This window comes from Solea solea, chromosome 13 (assembly GCF_958295425.1).
Source record: "Solea solea chromosome 13, fSolSol10.1, whole genome shotgun sequence".
In the NCBI taxonomy this organism is placed as follows: Eukaryota; Metazoa; Chordata; class Actinopteri; order Pleuronectiformes; family Soleidae; genus Solea; species Solea solea.
In genome coordinates, this window is record NC_081146.1 from 19074832 (window position 1) to 19097569 (window position 22738).

Consider the following 22738-nt stretch of genomic DNA (forward strand, 5'->3'; position numbering starts at 1 on the left):
TTTTGATCAGGGCTGAAGTTGATGACGTGATTTATGGAAAGAAAAGCCAAAACAAACATTGATGTATGATGATTTAATAGCAGTTTTTTTGTGCGTGTACATTTTTGCCATGAAGGTGCCTTGAGGGTAGTAAATTTGAGGAGGGCACAAGGGTTAAAAAACATCATATATATATATATATAGATGCTCTGACGTCTATACATATTTACTTTGTATTTGGATATTTGTGATTTTTTTTCCAGCTGTTGGACATGATCTGTCATGTGAACTGGACTGTCTGCAGTGACCATGTGACTGCCATTCTGATCACATGACCACTAGGTATAAGTGGTACAAGAACGGTCATTTTGCCCTAATGACGACCTTCATGTTTGACACATGTTGCCATGTGATATGATGCAATAACGATGACATTTTAATGGGTTTTTTTTTTTAACTCCCCACCCTCTTGATAGCCTCCGATTTGAAAGTTGTCCTTTTATTTATCTTTCAATCCATCCGTCCAAGCACTGTTCAATCTCTCCACTCTTTCTTTCCATCCTTCCATTCTCACCCCCAGCTACAGGGCAGATGCAGCAGTCGCTAGGACCTTTTAAAAACATCACTTCTGACAAACGGGATGAGACGCTCTATGCTCCGTTGCTTTATCCTTCCAGTGTGCTGTAGTAACTTTTTTAATGTCTCTCATCAGCCTATTAACAACACTCAAGCGTGGCCAGGAAACAGGTGTTGGAGAGTTGTGCTGTCCGTCAACTCACCGGCGGGAGCCCGATCTGCCACAGGAAGTGAGCAGCTCAGTCGTACCTTTAGCTCCAACAAAGTGAGCTCCAATGCACTGAGACAACGTATAAAAAAAAGGAGAATCTGGGAATGTAATGATTCAGACTGAGACAGACACAGCTGTTAGTGGACATTATCGGAAAATGTTACATTTAGCACAAATGCTCTCGTCTGTGTCTTTGTGCTGTATGTTTCTCACCGTCCTTATCTCCATTTGTCTCCATGTTTCTTCTAAAATATTGCAATCTATCTTTTACCGCAGACTGGGTCAGGAGGACACAGAGATATCAGGCCCCTGGATTCTTCTTTTTTTTTTTAAATAATTTTTTTTTTTTCTCGTACATGCAAAAATGAATGTTGTGACTCATTTTTATCACACACAGATGTCTTAGAAATAGCTTGGATTATCAATTTAAAATCATATTAGGGAATTACAGAAATGCCAGTGGAAATAGTCAGAAACCTTGCACAATATGTTCTTGTCAAGATTCAAGATTCAGGGTTAGAGTTAGGGTTAGTCACTCTAAGACTATATACAAGAATATAAACCGGAAAAAGGGGACTATATATTAAGAAACTATATTGAATACTCTAGTATGTACAGATTATACATATGTAAGTTTATATATACATATATATATATATACATGCTAAGTAATGAAAATCCAAGTCTAAACTTGGATACTTATTCAATTGACAATGTGATGATGAAAAACAACAAGTTCTCCTAAAATGTTCACAAAGACATAAAGTTAAACCTACCAGTCCAGTAGAAACAGAGCCACCATGTCATCACTTTGCAGCACTTCCTGGGCTTTCAGTTGTCGCCACCGTTCAAATGCAGCACTGATGTTCACTCTGGTCTTGGATCGCTCTGCATCAGCCTTTTTCTTGGAGGTAGTTTTCCAAAACAAACGTCTTTCGTTTGTGACCAACACCTGTTGTTGGCAACTTTTCTGCCATAATGTTGCTGCAACTGTCTCGTTACAGTTAGAGCATATAGGCTCTGGGGGCAGATGGCAGTTTGATTGATGCATCATCTTCCAATTAATTTATTCGGGCCGTTCAATATGATTGGGGGGTGTTTTTTACAGGCCTGTAAACGCGGGATTAGGGATTTCAGAAACACTGATTCAACTGCACCCCTCTTTCTTTTGCTTCCATTGTTTCACTCTGCTCATCTCCATTTAATTTCATGTACCTCACAGGCATAGAAAACTATTTGGCTTCTTTCTTCTACCTACAGATTCCCCCTGCATTTAACAGAATAAACCTCACGTGAAGCAGGTTAATTAAAAGCTATATTAACTAGACAGATGTGCATATGTAGATAAACACTGACGTGGTGTTGATCTTGAGGCCAACTGTCAGTTAAACAAGCTGCTGATTTAATGAGCATCAGATGTCTGATCAGGCATTTTTTGAGCCACACTTATGATCATACACAGATCCCTGTTTTCGCTCCGTCTCTTCTCCCCTGCTCGCCATCACGCCAGACAACAAATAACTGAAGATGTCATGCTAATGGCAGGGAGCTCTAGAGAAGTGCCTGGCCAGCACAGACAACTGAGAGGAAGCTATTTGCTGACAAATGGGATTTGGTGCCGGGCTTGAGCAGCATTAACTGGTGGGTTTTATTGGTTGAAGGAGCACGAGATGATCGTGGAGGGTTTTGCTTCTCGTTTGTGTCTCTCTGGCAACGTGGATGACGTCGCAGGGAGTGGAGGCATGTGGTCACGCAAAGGTGCTGAGCACTGTTAAACACATGGCAGGAGACCAGTGAAGAAAGTGGCAGCAGATGGAGAAGAAATCATGCAGGAGAGCAGAGGGATGCAGTGGATACTCTATATACAGTACACTGTATATCACATCACATCCTTGATCATCACACGCTCACACTAGATACAGTTCAGTGTAAGGAGTGAGATTTATGCATATACATAAAACTGTGCCCTCTCATTAATGAGTAAATGAGAACTGAATTACATTTTATTTCATATAGATCTCATAAATAGCCATAATATAGCCAAATAGCCATAAATGGCTATATATGTGCACAGTGTTCATGGAAACTGATGTTTTCATCAATAACCGTTAATTCCTCCCCTTTCTGACCTCTCATTTTGTGTTTGAACTCATCAATAATACATTCATCACTTCATAAAAACAGCTTGTGATCATGCGTCACACAGCACGTTGCAGCAAATCAGTTTGATTTTAGAACAACAGGGGGCAGTGTTGTACAGTGAAGCAGCTGCTGAGTTACAGCAGCGTGTGCTGCACTGACTGTCCTGGAGAGGAAGGTTCTGCAAAAACGACATCTAGTTCATCACTGCAGACAAAGACAATGAGACAGATTTTAATTTCATGGGTCACTTATTTTATTACTTCCTTGCTTTGTTGTTGTTTTTTTAAAACTCTCATACGTTATCTTCTTTAATCGGATTCAGACAAACAATGAGCCTCATGTCTCCACCAGTATCTCTCAGTAACAGTGCTTTAATTTCAAAACTAATATTTTCCTATATGAAACAATTTTATAACTGTTTTAAAATGTAGATATTTAAGCCCCCCCTACATAAATCCATTAACACAGAAAAATTGTCAAACAGAAATATTGCTGTTGTTATAGAACAGGCCCAAGATAAGTATTTAATCATCTATATTTGTATTTCTTTTCCCTCTCTAATGTTAAATTATTATCAGTCACTGTTGTGTTTGGCATAATATAACTGTAGGTTAAAAAAAGAGGCACTTGCACAAACAGCCTCTGAAGTGAGTGAGGTCCCCACACACACACACACACACACACACACACACCCTACGTTTTCTGAAAGTGCACTGTTTCGGGTAAAAGGAGTGTGATGTTGAGGAAAATATGACTAGAGAGGGTCTCTGAATAAAGAAAACCCATCCTGAGAGCTGCTGCATGCTGCCGGGACAGGATGAGAGAGATTGTGGGTGGGTATGTGGGGGCTTTGAAACCACAGCAGGTATAGGTACACACATGTCACACAGGTTTATTCAAACATCCCCCCTTCTCTGCTCTTACAGTATGGACCTGACATCCTGTCTGACAACATGCACAGAGACACAGCACAAAACCCAACAGCCAACAGAACAAGGTGAACTGACTGCTCCACACAAGGACCCTTCATGTGAGTACAGCAGGTGTAACGAGTAACATTTATATATTTCTTTTGAAATCAATATTATTGTATTATAATACCAGAGTGGCAAGATCAGCTCATAAGCTGCCAGAACACTATATATTGTATGTGCAATGCAATAAGCACATTAGCACCAGTCACTTTTCATTTTGACCCTTAAAATCCTTGATACTTATGTTTCCTATTATCTGGTTTGCCTTGTTACATCATATATTTTATGTTCTTAATAGCCTTTTGTGCTGCTCATCATTTATTGATCTTCTTGTTGCTATATCATCAGTATTGTTTCTTGTTTTTATCCTTTTTTTGTTACTTTTCAGTGTGTTTGTACTTGAGTATTTTCTCATATTCCATCAACTTGCCCTGGGACTGTAGATGTAAATTAGCCAGTGATTATAATCTGGTTTATTTATTTACAATTACAAAGGACCTGTTTGACACTGCTGCTGTCAGTGTACGTGTTACAACTTAACCTGTAGGTTTATCTACTTAAAATGATCCTTTCAGAGGTCATGAATGTGTCGCATATATATATTTTTTAGTTTTTAGTTTTCATAACCGGACTTTTGTGACCTTTCAGCATATCATTGAAAAAATGCTCCTTTAAAATGTTGTGAATGTGTCACAAATATTCTTTTTATTTTTTTTACTTATTATAACCGCACTTGTCTGCTCTGTGTCTGCAATTGTTGTATTTGACTTTGGTGAATCATTGTAGATTTGAATTCCAATTTAGGGCTTTAGATTCCCCTGAATAAACAAAGGGTTGATGATATCAGACCAAGACATAAATGACCAATTACACCCTTCTTCTTCTTCTTCTTTTAAATGTAAAATCATAATGATTAAATGTAATACATGTGGGCGTCAGAGTCTTTAGCACAAACCCATCAGAGCTGTTGAGTTCTTTATTAATAATGTAAGAGTCGTCTTCTGTGTCACTCTCGTGTTATTGGAAGAGGAGTGTCGGCCATTACAGGCTTGGCAGCTGCACTGAGCTGCAACACTGATACTCCGTGGGAGTTAGATTATCATAGAGAATGATGGCGGCTTCAGGGGGGACTCACAGCGGGGCCAAAGGGCAAGGCACTATAACTGCACGGCTCTGACGTCACTCTGACTATAAAGAATTCTGTTATGCTAGAGCGCAAAATGAAGTAAAAACCAGAGCCATACAAAATGACTAATACGTATATATATATATAATAGCTCAGGTCCCACTGAAAAGCAGAAATGATTCTGCATCTGTTTTCAGATTATAATGGATTTGGACAGTATGACTAAATTTAGCAATGACATTTCAGTCTAAATTGAAACATTGATGATTGGATTATAGACGAGGCCGAGAGAACATTCAAAAAAATAATAATTGCCGGTTGCTTTTACTGCATGGGACCAAAAATAAACACCGTTTACATTGTTACAAATATTCAGAGTGAAGGGGATATTATGCTGAGAAAGGCCCATCATTTTTTTTTTGTTTTTTATATGTCTTCTAATCTGCCTGCAATTGTTGAGTGTTTTGACAGTGAAAACGGAGGACTGGGTGATATGAAACCCAACGAAAACCACAAGCATGTTGTGTGCAGCGAGAAAAGAGAAGAGAGAAAAAAGAGACTGCAGCAGCGAGAAAATTGAAAATTAGGCTCCACGGGCTCTCAGTGAGAATAAACTTCAGTGACAAGCAGCTTTGGGTATAATCTCTCACATCATGAGCTGAGATATATAAAAACACATACATTAATAGATCTGGACTATTGTAATATTCAATACATTACATTTAAACTGTTCCATTTTATTAGCATGACTCTAAGTAACTGCTGTTATGGAAAGAAAAAAAAACATTTATTGTAAAGCATTAAATCCCCAAAGCTCTGCAGAGAACTTGCTGTAATCTTCATGTTCTGTCAGGGACGCAAGCGCCCGCCTTGAGGACAACTGCTACAGTTATGTCCTGAAGCTCCAATAGGCGGCGCTGCAGACTTGCTTTCTGCGCAGCAGCGACTCGGTGAGCCGCAGCCACAGAGAGCAGAGAGAGACCTGTCAGCCCTGCTGCTCTCCACATTTATCAATTACACATTCATGTAAAAAAACCCAGAGTCACGTCGTCATTCATATAAATTACGAGGATGTTAGAACCATAATTAAAATAAATAAATGCGTTTATGTATATACATACATATATATATCAAAAGAGATACACGAATGCACAGCACTGATTTAAAATAATATGTAACACTTTTATTTAAATGCAAATTAAATTAGGCTTTTTGTGGTTTGCAAACATGTTGGGAACATGTGGATGCGCAGTGTTTACACAAAGAGACGCACTTTCCATTTTCGTTGCGCTGCTGAAAGTCTTAATTACTTTACACGTAAATCTGTGACCAGCAGACACTATTATAACCACAGTGTCGTTAAAACGAGCGGGTCAATTACTTTCATGCAGTCTGTCACTGTGTATTAAATGAAATGACTGCTGCAGAGATGAGAAATAATTGTTTAGATCTGCTTCAGTTCAGTCTCACATACATGCATATATATATACAGTTTATATATATATATATGTCCTCATGTTACAGACAATTTTACTGCACACAAGTTTATCAAAGTGTAATAAAATGGCAGCGTGTTTTTGGAGCAAGGATTTGTTTTGCTTATATTTTTTATTTTGTTGTAAAACAGCAAAGGTGAAAAATGTGTGACGTTTTCACACATTATTTTACGTGTTTTAAAACAGTTTAAATATTAATACATATCAAAAAACTGAGCCGTCTCCCTTTTTTTCCAACATTAATGTGTGTTCAGGGTGATTTTTCTGTTTTAAATCTCATATTTTGTCCACCATGAACTGCTGCGATTAAACGTGTTAACTCTTGTTTGTTTGTTTTTTTACCTTCAATTTCAGCAAATGAGGTTAAAAATGTGTTTTAAAAAAAAAAAAAATCTTGTAAGCACCTCAAGTTCATCCGAACGTGGATGTGGAGGGAAAGAATGGTCAGGCTTTTCCTCCTGCGCTTCCAATCATGTCCCCAAAAGAAGGTATCAAAGTTGGCCATATGGTGCGTATGGAAGGTGTCAGTGGAGGCAGGTTTTTAACTGCACACGCTTCTCTACTACCCTAGTTGCTATCCAAACACAAATAAACAGAGGAGGAACATTGGAGTTAATGATAGAGGACGGGGGGTGGAGGCGTGTCGGAGGGCGGGCTGAGCAGTGCGGAGCCCCGGAGCCCTGAAAAGTGCAGGAGCGGAGCGCATTACGCACACTTGAAGCCCTCGCTCCGGAGGAGACTCCCACGCCGCCGCTGCCGCTGTCTCTCCTCCAAACTTTTCCCCTCGTCTCTTTTCCACAACTTGTCACATCTCTTGCAAAGGCTCGACACACCAACGTTTGGCTGCATGGCTATATGAAAGTTTCATGGACTTGGAAAACTTGGAAAACTTTCAGCGGGGCTTTATTGGAGCTCGTCGCCTCTGTAGTTACTGTGGATTACTGACATACCGCAGGACCTTTGGCAGCTATTTATTGGGGTAAGATTGTGTTTGGCAGAGTGTAAATGTTAGACTTTTTTGCAGGAACGCGCAATCCACTCACTTGTTGTAACTTTCTGTCTGAGGGGGAAACACTCATGCTTCATTCAGTGTGAGCCACAGAGCAGTGAAATCAAGCTGTCACTTAACATAAAGTCAAATCTTCAAGGACAAAAAAAAAACTCAAATCGAACCTCTGTGGCCTCTGCGGGTGATTATTGCTGCGTGATGATCACCAGCTTTGAGGTCACAGTTCACGCACGTTCTGACATCCACTCCACCACAGCAGACGCGAGACGCGCGGTGGCCTTTGCTTTTGCAGACTTGTCACGACTTATGGAAATGTAAGACCTTGTGCTAAAGAAAGCGGGTTTAAGGAGAACGACGGTGAAAGGCTGCTGTCAGAGAGAGAGAGAGAGTGAGTGAGTGCAAGTCCAAAGGTTACTGAGAGAAGAACACGCTGAGTTGTACAGGCGCGTAAAAGAGCAACAAGTGCCTGCATGGTGTTAAAAAAGTGATACTTCTGACATGTTCGCTACTGTGTGTGTGTGTGTGAGGGAGATAGAGCTGTAACAAACACAAGGACCTGCAGACTGAAAAGTGTCCTCCAGCCATGTGAGCTGCACTTTCATTCACATAACTGTGAATAATGCAACAAAATATACACAACACAAGGTTTCTGCCTTGTGGAACATTGTGTTAAAATATGATTATTTTTTTCAAATCTGCTTTAAAAAAGGACACATAAAACGTATTGTTTATTTGTTCAAAACAAAAAAAACAACCCTCTTTATTTTTCAGCCTTGACTCAAACTAAAAGTAAAGGTCAGCTCGCTGTTGCTCCACTGGCTCACTCCCAGTCCCGCTTTCACCATCCGGAGTCTTGAACTTACACGGTGGATTTTTTTTTTCCTGTGTGGGAAAACATAACATGTCATCCACACAAACATGGAACCTGTGGCTGTAATTTTTCGCACTGTCAGCTCAAATTATTTGCCTTAAATTGTGGAGATGGACAGTTTCCTGTTCTATTTACTGCAAACATTATAGAGTACAACAGATTAAAGTGACCTTATAGGTTTGTGGAGTTTGTTTAGGACGAGGGACACGCGTCCAATAAACATGCAGCATAAAATAAAACGTTTATATGTTTGTGTTTTTCTGGCTATAACCATTAAACTGGTTTAAAGCAAATATTAGATTACCTTTCTTGGGTTAAATTACCATAATTTTTACTCCTGCTGGCACACTCTCAAAGTTGTGTAAATCCTCACATAATTTATACTGAACACTTGTTTCACACTGAGAAACATCAGCAACAACAGTGTCCTCTATAATTGCATTATTACAGAGATGTAGTGTTTGATTCAGAGTGAACTGTGTGTGTGTGTTTACAATGTAAATTTAATCCATATATGAGTCACTGTACACCCACTTTATTAGGTTACTGTTTCGATCTACTTTGTGGCGAGTTTCTCGTGTTGTGGCGAGACTAACTGCTTTAAAGGTAGTGCGTAAAATACGCGTTAATATGATCCCAGTGTCCATTGCACCTAAACAGGGTGAACACTTTTAATTAACTTCAAAAAAAATTCCATCACAATATTATAACGTGTCATCCATTCTGGCACTAAATAACTGCATATGTAAATAATGTGAATGTGTGATTGCTCTTGTGTGTGAAGTTAAAGATACAAACATGTCTCTGTCTGGTGTAAAATCGTGGTAGAAACAGGTGGTTTAACTGTATCATGTTCACTAACTGAGGGTCACACGTTGCCTGCCTTTGTAACCACATAATTACCGACTCTAATGTGGCATTTACACACAACACTTATCATCTTTTTCTTTTTCCTTTCCTTCCTCCCCGCAGGGTTTTCCGTGTGTCCTTCGTCGAGGTTTGAGTCGAGATGGGGAGCAAAGCCCTGCACGCTCCGATCCCCCTGCACCCGGCGCTCCAGCTCACTAACTACTCCTTCCTGCAGGCCTTCAACACTTTCCCCGCTGACCAGCTGCAGGGGCTGTACGGCCTCAGCGCGGTGCAAACCATGCACATGAACCACTGGACTCTTGGTTACCCACACATTCAAGGACTGAGGTCGACGATCACGGAGATGGCAGCCGCGCAGGGTCTGGTCGACCCCAGGATCCCCTTCCCAGCGATTCCCTTCTCAGCCGCGGCGCAGCTCTTCCATCCAAAGCAAGCGGCCGCTGGGCACGGCATCCCCTCGCTGCACAAGGACAGGCCGCGGTTTGACTTCGCCAACCTGGCCCTCGCTGCCACACAGGAGGACCCGCCGAAAGCTGCGGATCTGGCCAAGTTGGCGTCAGGACTAGGGGGGACCATCTCCGAGCTGAGCAAGCTGTCCCCGGAAAGAAAACCCACGCGGGGCAGACTGCCGTCCAAAACTAAAAAGGAATTTATTTGCAAGTTCTGCGGCAGGCATTTCACCAAGTCCTACAACCTCCTCATCCACGAGAGGACCCACACAGACGAGCGGCCGTACACCTGTGACATTTGCCACAAGGCTTTCAGAAGACAAGACCATCTCAGAGACCACAGGTAAGACGCGTGTCAGATGATGGATGAATCATGCGCATGGTTTAGGAGAAAAGGGCTCTGAAATTCCCAGCAACATTCCTGACTGTGCGAGTGATTTAAGTGCAAATTGCCTGTATTTATTTCTCCAAATTCCCTCGTCACAACTGGCCATCAAAAACACATTATTCACTCTGAGCACAGGAACATGTCAGGCCTGTTCCCAGAGTTTTCTCCACGAGGGCGCCAAAGCACTTTCACGCGTAAAGTAGGACAGTCACAACTTGCTCAGAGGAGAATTTCTCGCCCTGTAACTCTGAGGTTTTTGTAAAAAAAAAAAAAAAAAGAAGAAGAAAAAAGTTACAGCCAAAATACATGCAACATCTGACAAAGTGTTATTTCTGCTCCACAGATACATCCACTCCAAGGAAAAACCTTTCAAATGTCAAGAGTGTGGGAAAGGATTCTGTCAGTCTCGAACTCTAGCCGTCCATAAAACCTTACATATGCAGGTAAGCTGGAAACCATGACATTATCCTCACGGATCTGTATGTGATGATCATAATTCACCTTTAATGCACGGTCTGCTTCACTGCATGCATGGGGACATTATTATTATTATTATTATTATTATTATTATTATTATTATTATTATTATTATTATTAATAATAAAAAACTCTCTTGGCCAGTTACCTCATTAAAGCAAAACAATACAAGCTTTATACAAATTAACATGTAAATCAGTGTGAGATATAGTTAATTTATTTCTCTTAGTGCCACATAATTAAAAGGAATAATTCTTTGCTTTAAATCTAAACAGGAGTCTCCCCACAAATGCCCCACATGCGGAAGAACCTTTAATCAAAGAAGTAACCTGAAAACTCACCTTCTCACCCATACAGACATCAAGCCCTACAGCTGTGGCCGCTGCGGAAAGGTGTTTCGGCGCAACTGTGACTTGCGACGGCACAGTTTGACGCACAGCCCACATCAGGACTACTAGGCTGGACAGACTAAAAAAAAATAACAAAGGACAAAACGCAGGAAGACAAGTCACGCCACCGTTCTTCCTATTCCTATCCCCCCAACCTCCACCTCCACCTCCACGTTTTACCCTTGTTGTTCAAAGACAGTCTCCAAATCATGGACACGTTTACTGACGCGCGTTTGGAGTTTGCTTGCACCTGAAGTGGGACAACAGCGGAGCCGAGACCACGTCCAGCTTCCAAAACCACCTGTAAATACCATGTACATAATGTCCTTGTTTTTTTGTTTTTCTTTTTTTTCTTTTCTGATCCTGAAATTATAAAAGTTGTCAAAACTGTCATAAGTTTAAAGTATGTTAAAGTGTATTTTAGAAAAAAATAAATATTTCCATGATACATTTGCGTTTGTTCTATTTTTTTAATTCCACAAGTTCAAACACGAGGCACCATTTCATATATATATATATATATATATATATATATATATATATATATATATATATATACATATATATATATATATATGTGTGTGTGTGTGTAAAGGCACATGCAATTCAATTTTGAGATGAAACCATTTACCATGACCGTCGAATTAATAGTCTATATGTTTATAGCCGGCGGACAGTGAGGGCTTAATGTGGCTGAAATGTTAGGCTTTTTATAGACGAGCACGATTTATCAGTTGGCAGGAGCATGAAGGAGAATGTGGGCAGAAAGATGTGTCAGTCTGAATGTTAACCAGTGATAGACAAAGAAAAATGAGAATTATGATCTTATAATAATTATCTCATGCACCTGCAGTGATTTTGAATGTCTCCGGATTATTATATTGATGCCATGTCAGTGCACTTTTTCTGATGAGATCGTTATGCGGAAGAAACTGTCGTCACATTTCCCCACACATTTTCAACAGATTATTGTTCAGTAAATTAACAATGCTCATTATTCTTTACATACACCATAAAGAAACAAAAACGGCTATTTTCCTCCTATTTTCTCCTCAATCGGAAACTCATATCTTTTATTATTATTATTATTATTAGTAATAATACTACTACTACTACTACTAATAATAATAACAATAATAATAACATAATGCTGATGATAATAATGATAATGATAATGATAATGATAATGATAATGATAATGATGATAATAATAATAATAATTATTATTATAATAATGAGGACCCACACTTTTTTTTAGCAGAGTGCATGTTTTTTCAGATTAAAATTCGGGCCTCTGTAAACTATACATTGGTCTTTGTTTAAATGCCTAATCTGCACATTGGGAATATTTCACAGCATAAATTGTGAGCGCTTTGAACTTCGTGTTTTAAACACTCCGGTTTATGAGTTTGTGTAAATTTATACATTTAAAGATTTGGCCATAAATCCAAACCAAAGCCATTATAACAATCAGAGCTGCGGCAAAAATACAGAACAAGGTGGTTTGTAATCTTTATTATTGTTGCAATTATTACTATTCGGTAACGACAAGGCAAACGCTATGTGTGTGTGTGTGTGTGTGTGAGGGAGAGAGAGAGAGAGAGAGAGAGAGAGAGAGAGAGAGTGTGTGTGTGTGTGTGAATTGGCCTAGAGGCCTGTTTTTTTCACGTTTTCAGCACCAGCAGCAGCAGCTACTGAAGAACCTTTTAAAGGCCTGATTTTGACCTGACAGGACATTTAAGTCAGCTGAAATAAATCGCGTTCATTGCATGAATTATTTGATGAAGTCGGAAACAAGTGGTTATAATAATAAGTGCGCACGTTGCTACTGAGAGAGAGGGGCCGTTAAAGGCCACGTTTATTACGCACTGAAGACTTGTTAGTGGTTTCCTCATTAGTTTCTCCGTTGAGAAGCAACGACAGTGCTAAGAGCGAGATCATATTTACACAACGAAGTTTATCCTCGAAAAAACAAAAAAAGAAGCAAAAAACGTTTTATCACCTCAACATATAAATGAAAACAAACAAATAATAAACGACGTTATCTGTATATAATATAATGTATGTTAAAATAATATAAATAACAACAACGTGTTTAGTCAGTATTTGTGTGTTTGTTTTCTTGGCTCTTGCTCAATTATTTTGCGATTAAATGGTGTGAATATGAAAAAAAAGGAAAATCCAGTCAGCTTATATTATAAATAACAATTATGACGCGTATGTCAAAGGTGATGAAAAATGTAGACTATGTAATATATACATATTAAAAATATATAGTATATTGATTAAATTAGTCCATTATGTGTATTTTTTAAAATTACATTTTTGAAGCTGTTTTGATATTATTTTAATTTTTACATTGTCGATGACAATGTCAGCACTTGGCTTTTTTTAACTATATACTTTAACTATATGTTCGTATTTTTGCCCTGTAATTAAATTATTGTAATGGAGTGTCAACGTTTTTTTAGTGACCATTATCATCATCATAACGTCCACTACCCAAATATCTTTTTTTAAAATGCACCACAGGAGTTTGTCAACAGATTTTGAACTGCATGGTTAATTACATATTATCATTATTGTGTTTCATTCAGTCCGGTCAGGAGACCTAATCTCCAGAGAAGGTGACAACATGATATGTGGGATGAATTAGTTTACTAGAGCGTGAAATGAACATGTTGATAGCTGATGCACACACAATAAACTTGACCAATTCCTCAGAAATCAGATTCTTCCTCATGAGGACCAGGTTTTGGACTCCATCAGGACTACTGATCCTGACAAGTGACAGTCTTTATGCCAGAAAATGTAACACATATGAGCGCGCACACACACACACACACACACACACACACACACACACAAGCACAGGGTAAAGAGTGGACAGTCACATGATGAATTTCAACCAACTGTGTCATCAGGAAGTTTTATCTGGCTGCCAAAAGGAGAGGCTGCACTGACAATAAACGTCACATTCTGCACTGGCCTATATGGTTAGGGTTCGAGTTAGGAGAAGCCTGGGTTCAGGATCAGCATGGATAGGGTTCAGGTTTGTTCCACATATCCAAGTGGACTCATAGGATGTGTATCTTCAAACCCACACTGTCTGCTGGCCCTTCTGCTCCACTGCACACTCCACATGACCTTTGACGCCTGTGGAAGACACCCACTCTCTTCACTTGAGCTCCACTGCCACTGCTATCCTTTTGTAAACTTTATTTTGGCTGTAATTATTTTGTAGGCGTTGACTCTGTTGTGTGCTCAACTACAATTCCAAAGCTGCCAAGTGATTATTAAAAAAAAACAAAACACGTAAGTGTCATCATTAAGACAGAAACAGAAAAGACACAGCGAGAGTTAGGTTTGACATAACCAAAGACCCTTGTTTATGTCAAATAAATTGTTTGATTGTGAAGTAAAGGTGGACTCACATACAAATTCAAATGTGTTTTTATTTTTGCATCAGTATATATTGTCTATGTGTATTGTTGTATTATTTGTAAGACATGGGCTTTTGCTGAAAAGAAATTAAATAAATAAAAATAAACACAGTGACACTGTTTGATGGCAGGCTGCCCAGTGTGAAGTTTATCCTCCTCTCCCTAAGCAAAGGTGAGCTTCCACGTCCAAATACGGGCTTGAGGCATGAGAAAGAAACCACTGTATGACGTTGAATGATACATTCAATAGCGTCTCGGAAATCTTAACTTACGTACGACCTGAATATATATATATTTTTAAAAAACAAGTAAATATTTGACTCTCACATTTATTACATTTCTTGTCACGAAAATTGACTCTAATCAATAAACCAACTGCTTTATCGCAGGGAAGGTGTATTGTGTGCCGCTCGCCGCCACTTTCGCTTCACATGAGTTGAAATTGGAAAATTCCTACCGAACATGAAGGCAACAACAAGCATACGGAAGCCGCGTTTGTGTTTACTCATGACGTTGTACCGGAGCCGTGGAGAAGATGTGGCTAACGTTCATAGGATGAATTTGACATGTTAAAACTTCGTGCTTGAGGAATTGCTGCAGTATACACACGGGAGTCAAGTAAGGACACTGTTTCGCTTTGTCCTACGTGGTCGCACGTGTTAGTCAGTGTGTCTGAACGAATTTAACACGACTTCTACTCGGTTAGCTTAGCCTCGTTGCTCTGCTGCTTTGCTTTGTACACTGTGTTTGCTACAATGACAGAAAAGTCCTGCTAGCTTCCCCGCCCCTACTCATCCACAGTAAGTTGTATTCCTTACTAACAAGTAAAATGCAGCTTCATTTAAGAACCGTCATTGAAGAAAGTCACTCTTTATCACATTGCTATGAAACGTGGAGAGGCTAATGCTATTGCTGTTGTCTTCACTTCACTGTCAAGCAGGAACAGTGAAGTCATATTAGCAATGCAAATAAAGACAGTGTGTGGCTTGAATTAAAAACAATTAATTATTAATTAAACCACTGGAATATATCAAGCTTTAGTCGTTAAATGCGTTTATCCACAACAGGATAAACAACATACAGTACGATACGTGTTCTGTATGTAGTGCTCGCTGAGTTAGAATTTGGTCAACAATAATGTGCACATATCCCTATAAAACTCACTATAAACTAAAAATTGTAATGCTGAATAGCAATGTGAACATGTTGTTGTTGAAATTTTACACTCAATTGACATATGGAGTCTTTATTACTACAACTATTAGTCTTTCGAACTGCTACAACATTTAGATGTTACAGTTGCACAGGTGTACATAATAACTGTAATTATTGCTTTGTCCCAATGAAATATGCATGTGTGCTGACAAACAGCCATCGTTAGTGTAATTGCTGTCACCTGTCCTGCCAGAAATATTTGCTTTGAGAAAAGTGGAGATAGTGTCGGTTTTATGTAAGGCAGTTAACCGCATAATGAAATTAAATAACGTGACATTGTTTCATCCAGTGTTCATTGTGTGTTCTTGTGTGCAGTAATTTGCATCATTATTGCATTTATTCTTTTCAAAATTCAATTTGACTATAATGCATGTTTAAATATTTATTTTGATGCATTTGTTTCAGCTCGTGTATAATATTCAGTCCTAACATAGTTAAATATTCCTATGTAATGCGTCGTAATGTACATGTTTTTTGTATTTTTTGTCATTCTCTTGGTCTATATACATTTATCTTCTTGGTTGAATTGGAATATGACCTAATTTCGTATGGATCAATAAATTATTTTCTGTTCTCATTCTGACAGGGGCAAGATGTTGGAGTCCTATGTCACGCCGCTCCTCATGAGCTATGTGAACAAGTACATCAAGAACCTGAAGCCATCAGATCTGCAGCTGTCTCTCTGGGGAGGAGATGTGGTGCTCAGCAAGTTGGACCTCAAACTGGATGTATTGGAACAGGTACCAATGTGTATTTTGATTATAACCTCTGATTTTTTTAACAGCACTAAAAGTATATTTACAGGGTGCTTAAAAAGTATGGAATTTTGAATGTTTTTCCGACCTTGAAAAGTCAGGAATTGTGTGTGCAAGGCTTGAAAAAGTTTTTAAAACATCAGTAAAACATTAATTACTATGATTTCTGCATTCATTCATTCATGCTTTTATTAAAATTAACCTCTCTACTAAACACAGGCATGCAAGTATAAAACTACATAAAGTCTTGAAGGTCTTGAAAAACATGTTTTCTGTTTTGAATAACGGATGTTAAAATCCCCTCAATGTGCACTGTTTATAGAATTAAAGCAGGAGGCTGTTGCATGCTGTTGGTTGTCAGGTAAGTCCTGTGCTTCCACTTTGAACAGTGTAGCAAATAAGTCCCCTTCCTTATGTTTACTTTTCATGTCCTGAAACCTCACACCAAAATCTTCAGAGTAGGAAATTGCAGTGTTACACCTTTTTATGTGCATGTATTGCTTGCATGCGCATATTTTTACTTTTTATTTTAAAGTGTTAACCATTAATTATTGTGACTATATTCTTAATTAGAGTTGCAACTAACGATTATTTTCATAATCGATTAATCTGTTGAATATTTTCTCGATTAATCGTTTTGTCCATAAAATATCAGAAAACCTTAAAAAATGTTGAAATGATTAATTTTGAATGATTTCTTTGTTATCCAGAGCAAAGAAATTAAGAAAATATTCACATTTAAGAAGCTTAAACAATCAGAAATCTTGTTTTAATCATGAAAAAAACGATTCATCGATTATCAAAATAGTTGTCAATTAATTTAGTAATCGATTAATAATCCATTCATCGATTAATTGTTTCAGCTCTAGTCTTAATCAGTCTTCATCTTCACTTAGACACAAACCATTAAGGTCTTTATGTTCATATTATATAGTATATACACGTTAGTGTCCTTGACTAGTATTATGAAATAATACAGCTGTGCACCCAGACATGTGAGTGTCATTTTGGAGGATGTTCGATAGATTTACTTGGATATTTTTGTCTGCAGTGTTATTTTGACACAGAGTTCCTTTTTTACACTTGTAATGTCTGGACTAGATCAACCTTCCATGAGTTAAAAGAATTTTTTTGATTGTGTTCCGACGGCTTCTGAAGAGCAGACCAAAACACAACCCAACCCAACAGTGATTGTGATGAAAGTTCTTATTGGAAGCAGCTTTAAACCAACCAACATAGGGGAATTTTAGGATTTTAATGTGTAACACTATATCAAAAACTTGGCAATTCCCCCTTTGCTTTTGGTTCATTGCATTTTGTTTGAAAGGTACCTTTTTAAAATGTGCAACTGGGCATCATCATCCAAACATAAAAAGTAAATTTTATTTATTGAGCAGAGGCACACTGAATCCCCGACAGTCTAGTCTCAGAAATATGTTTGGTTATTAGTTTTTTGGCTTAGACCTATAGAGGAGGCATGTGAAGTCTGTGTGTAGGCAGTCTGGTTTCATGGGACCCATTCTCACATAGAGTAGTTCAAGATGCAGAACATTGTTTTGTCTGTCTCTTAGAAAATCTGACTGATTTAGTTAAAAGCTTGACCTATATGTAATCTGTTTCAAAGTGCTATTTAGAAACTGGATGGCTGAAAAGTCCAAATAGTCTTAAATCTTCAACTTGAGTGTTCAGAATTGCTTTTAATGGTATAACGAATATTCTTCTCATTTGTATGTGCTTTTATCTTCTATTTGCATGTACATAGGAGTTGAAGCTACCCTTTACCTTCTTGAGTGGCCATATCCATGAACTGCGCATCCATGTACCTTGGACCAAGCTGGGCTCGGAGGCTGTCGTCATTACTATCAACACCATGGAGTGCATTCTCAAGCTGAGGGATGGAGCCCAGGTTAGTTCTTTACTGGTATGAGAAGCACTGTAAGGTTAAGTGTTAAAAGGCTAAAACAGGGCTGGCCAGCTCTTCTTGTTATTCATGTGAAAATCCTCCTTGTGTTGAAGGTGAGCTTTCTCATGCTTTTTGCTTTCGGTCTTTCAATGAAGCTTTTTAATGGATAATTTAAATAACTAATGTAATTTACATAAACAATGTTGAAGTGTAGCAAGCTTCATCTTACAGAAGTGATGCAACAAAAGCATATTCTGACCATGTGTAAAATCATATGTAGCAAAAACTATTGTTTGATTTTCAGTTAAATGCTAAATATGAAAATGTATGTAATTTTCCAGCTTGTGAATCTCTGTGTAATTTTGTGCTTGTGTCAGTCACCTGTAATCTAAATAAGTGCCACATGTTTGTCAAAAACAAAGGTATTTTTTTTTACTGTTTTGAAGTACAGTATAGCTGCAGCCAATACTTTTTTTATGACCTGCTCATGCAACCTTTTACTGCATGTGGGTTGGTGGGTGATTGAGTGGGGTGCAATCATTTGAATTGATATGACACCGTGTTTCAGTCTTGAGGCCCTGACATTTCATGCTTGTACACAAGCATGAAATTAAGAGTATGAGTCATAGTATTGTTTCCGATTTACTGTAGTTAGTGGGTGTGTGTAAAACGTGTTCATTTGACAAGCTTTAAGCCCTGCTTAAAGCAGGTCTTGCTTTTATTTATCTTATCCATACCTAATGAAAAAAATAGTAGCACAAAGAAAGAAACCAGAGGCAAATCAATTATTGCCTCATCCAGGCGAGGTGATGAATCTGTGCCAGTGATTTGGATTGTTATATACATTTTCAAAAGCTTCTGGAGAAAAAAAAGCACATTGGCAAGTGATGTAATCACTAGCTACAATGAGGAACACATTTTAGACTTTGGGGATGAACATGTTTTGTCATCCATACTACCAGAATGAAGTGTATTTGCAAAGGCTCTTTCAATTTATTTAGAGAAGCATCTGCCTTTCTTTTCTAAACAGATGGAATCCAGCACAAAACATATATCAACTATTGTTTCCCCACATCTTTTTGTCATTTAGAAATTGTTGATTCTACTTTGACTGTATGGTTTCCCTTAAGTCAAGCACTGTACACTAAACTCAGCAGAGGGACAGCTTCATTGACCACTAACCAGAAATATTCAGAGAAACTAAAAAGCCATAATGATGAATTTATTTAGTGCTATTTACTACTGCACCAATAACACGTCATTGTTTTGTTATATTCAAAAAGCAGTGAACGTGACATCTCCGTAAGAAAGATTTAGAACCACTTCATGAAAGAAAAGAGAATTAGGCTGCTTAGTAGGAGTTTATGTTGGGGTGTCCTTTTGTTTTGTCTCACGAGCAGTCTGCTAAAAAAAAAAAAAGTAGGGCACTGAAAGCTAATAAACATACACAGTTGTGCACAGTTTAATTTTAAAAACGTTTAAGATGAATCAGAGTTTATGAGTAAGAAAATGCTACTTCTCTTTGTTACCACCAAGAAATGTCACTTTGAGCCTGGACATGCATCATCGTAAGTCTAAACACACTTATTCAAAGTAATTCGTAATTGTTTCATTTTTGAAGTGTGGTCTATGAAAGACATTTTTTCCCAGAGAGATTTAATTTTACACAGGAGCTTGGCCCTACCTTTGCCACCCATGCAGTTTGCAAAATTGAAAGTGTAACTCAGCACTAGCCCTTTATAGAGAGGTTGAGGTTTCAAGACCAGATGTCGCTGAAGAAACACATTTCAAGGGAAGTCAATTACAGCTAATTACATAGACTGCAGCAAAAACATTTGTAACACTTGAGCTGCCCAGAACTAATGGTGAATATCAAACTATGCAGGTGGCTACTGCTCATGCGATCAGGTTTCTAGTGCAGTGGAAATGTATACTTCTTTTTCATGTTTCATACACAGCTTAGTAATAGTTTGGGTATCAGTGTATTGTGTCAAAAACGCTGTTTGTTACAAGGGATGAGCCAATACGATTCACAGTATCGGTTTGATACTGGTCGAAATCAGTGGAAAGAGAAAAATCCTGAATCTGATCAGCAAGAGCATTTTAGTCATGTTTTGGGCTTTTTATTTCTTCCTTATAAGAGCAGAATATGTGTAACAATTGGAGACTTGTCTTTGAAAATGGAGGGCACAAATATTTTATTAACAGTTTCATGGTCTAAAAAGTCTAAAATTACTGTATCAGACTGATATCAGTACATTCTTGAAGTTGTGATATCGATATTGGGCACGAAAGTGATATCATGCCATCCCTATTTTTGACAGGTGTTATTAAGGCCTCTCATCAAGAAAAGGTTTTTGGTGAATTGCAAATGACATTTGGACAAATAATTCAGTGGTATCTACACCCATGGGACATAATTTGGAGCAGAGCCTGGCTTTCAACAGAAGTCCTTAGCATGTGGAATTTAAATTAGCTTCTACACTTCTCTCCTTTGTGAGTAGGAAGGTAGAGGCCTGTGTTCTTTAGCCAAGAAACTTTTCCAATAGAGTTTTAGATTTGTGTTACTCTGTAACTTGTATTATTTATTTAATCTTTATTACACATTCTTCATTGTTAGAACATTATAAAAGCATCAGTATTTGCTCTGGCAGCTGTATGGGGGCAGTCTCTTACTGTACTTAAGCGCAGAGAGAATTTCCTTTACAGAAGGAAGGCCTTTGACATATTAGCTTCACAGAAACCGTTTTATATTTCTTTCATCTTTTCATCTTATCTTAGGTCCTGGTCCAGATATAACAAGAAACTGATAATGATTGAAAGAGATGCTGCAAAATGTTGGACTTCAGAGTCTGTGTAACCCCCAAAGCCCAATTTCCACCAAGTGCTATAGTTTGGTTCGGTTTGTTACATCAAACGATTATTTTGCATCAAAGGTTTTGAAGGGTACCCTTTTTTGCACCCTTCTGTTGGAGTACCTGGCCCAGCACTGAAAAGGTGGAGTTAGACACACTGCAGTAGTTGATTTATCGACGGAGAACTCTCACTTTTGGGCAACAACAGGAATTTTAAATATAATATTTATACCATGTATTATGACAGAGAGGGTATTCAAAGCTGTTTGTGTTTCTTTGTTGACGTATTTTTTATGTCAGCATGTAGCTGTGCTTACTGTGTCATGCTGTTCTTCTTTATTGAATTTAATGGCTGGCTACACTTTATCATGCTGTTATGATGTCATGCTATTTACATAACTGACTCAGCTATCACCATTTGGCCCATGCACCCCTCCGTAGAAACACAAGCCAGACCAGGATTTACCGCTTCAAACCGCACTATAGTGAGCTTAACCTGGGTGGAAAAGCAGCTCAAATGGCTAAAGGTTTGCCCCAAAGGATTTTAAAAGAGCTGTGTTTCTCTGCATGGAAAATGTTACATTTTAAGTCTTGTAGATAGACTATGAGTTTTTCTCATATCAGGTGGAGACAGGAACCTTGGGGTGGGCCTCATGTGACCAACGTGTGGAAATGATAAATGATATCATTAATATGGTTTGTTTTCATAATTACTGTTAAAGCTGGAGAGCTGGCCTGTAAAAACATCCGTATGTCTTTTGAAGTTCATTAAGGGTTGTGTAATTTGACCGGTATTATTTGGACCTTTTTAATGTTCGCGTTTCCCCCTGAGAGGAACTGGGTAATATTAGGGATATTGAGATTGCTCAACAGGGCCCATCTGCGAAACACCAAGGGCAGCTCACAATTATAGTTTCCACCAAATTTGGAAGTTAAGCAGCAGTCTGAGATAACAGCTCTTGCTGACAGTGTAATTGCTTCAAATGAGCTATAATGAAGACTTGAAGTGCAGAAAGTATGGTATTAGAAAAAAACAACGTTATCAAATTGTTTAGTAAGTTAAAAAATAGCATTTACAAATGTAAGATATTAGTTTTTATGTGTTGCTGATGCAAGCTTAGAAATGTTGTCTTATTGAGTTACTGTTGTTACTTGATAGTTTAAATGCTGTCTTTAATTTGCACCTCTGTTTTTAAAATATCACATTTATTTTTTAAATGTATTGTACTTTTAGATATCCTTTCCTCCTAAATTTGTGTTTACATCTTCATGTGAAATTAGACTAAGCCCTAGTTTATGTCTAAGAATTTTGAATAGATAGATAGTCTCCTTTTAGTATCTGATGTGCCCCATGGACGTTTACCAGCTTCACATTTTCTATATTTGCTGTTTTCTTCATTAGGTTGTGTTGTCACTTTTATCTTTTCTGCTCAGATGTGGTGGACTCGAGGAGATCGTTAAAACCTTTGGTCGGAGATTTAATTTATTGTGTGGCTGTTTTTGAGAAGTTTTGTTCTTGCATTTGTAGCAAGTTATATTAGTAAACACCTAGTTTTAGAAGCTGTGAAGGAAAAAAATTTGGCAAGACTAAACATGGGCTTTAATGAAAG

General features: G+C 38.2%; 2 protein-coding genes across 6 annotated transcripts in view; both read left to right on the forward strand.

Moving 5' to 3' along the window:
• The first annotated feature begins 7207 nt into the window (after positions 1 to 7207).
• Positions 7208 to 11405, forward strand: osr2 (odd-skipped related transciption factor 2). Of its 2 annotated transcripts, none has more exons than XM_058646727.1 (4): positions 7208 to 7483; positions 9357 to 10046; positions 10435 to 10534; positions 10844 to 11405. In XM_058646727.1, the coding sequence occupies exons 2-4, from the start codon at positions 9394 to 9396 to the stop codon at positions 11024 to 11026; spliced, it is 936 nt and encodes a 311-aa protein (XP_058502710.1). In that variant the 5' UTR covers positions 7208 to 7483; positions 9357 to 9393; the 3' UTR covers positions 11027 to 11405. The 2 variants fall into 2 exon arrangements, with proteins under 2 accessions (XP_058502710.1, XP_058502711.1); XM_058646728.1 differs by having other exon boundaries at positions 10926 to 11405.
• A 3511-nt stretch (positions 11406 to 14916) lies between these two features.
• LOC131471017 (intermembrane lipid transfer protein VPS13B-like) overlaps positions 14917 to 22738 on the forward strand; it is a 309917-nt gene continuing 302095 nt past the window's right edge. For 3 of the 4 annotated variants that reach the window (XM_058647216.1, XM_058647213.1, XM_058647215.1), the window contains exons 1-3: positions 14917 to 15018; positions 16202 to 16355; positions 18133 to 18276. In XM_058647216.1, the coding sequence (XP_058503199.1) occupies positions 16209 to 16355; positions 18133 to 18276 (291 nt within the window). In that variant the 5' untranslated portion in view covers positions 14917 to 15018; positions 16202 to 16208. The other variant, XM_058647214.1, reaches the window with a different exon arrangement.

Coding starts and splice junctions, on each gene's coding strand:
- osr2 (XM_058646727.1), top strand. CDS start 9,394: ATGGGGAGCAAAGCCCTGCACGCTCCGATCCCCCTGCACCCGGCGCTC. Junction 10,047..10,434: donor GACCATCTCAGAGACCACAG/GTAAGACGCGTG, acceptor TCTGCTCCACAG/ATACATCCACTCCAAGGAAA. Junction 10,535..10,843: donor ATAAAACCTTACATATGCAG/GTAAGCTGGAAA, acceptor AAATCTAAACAG/GAGTCTCCCCACAAATGCCC.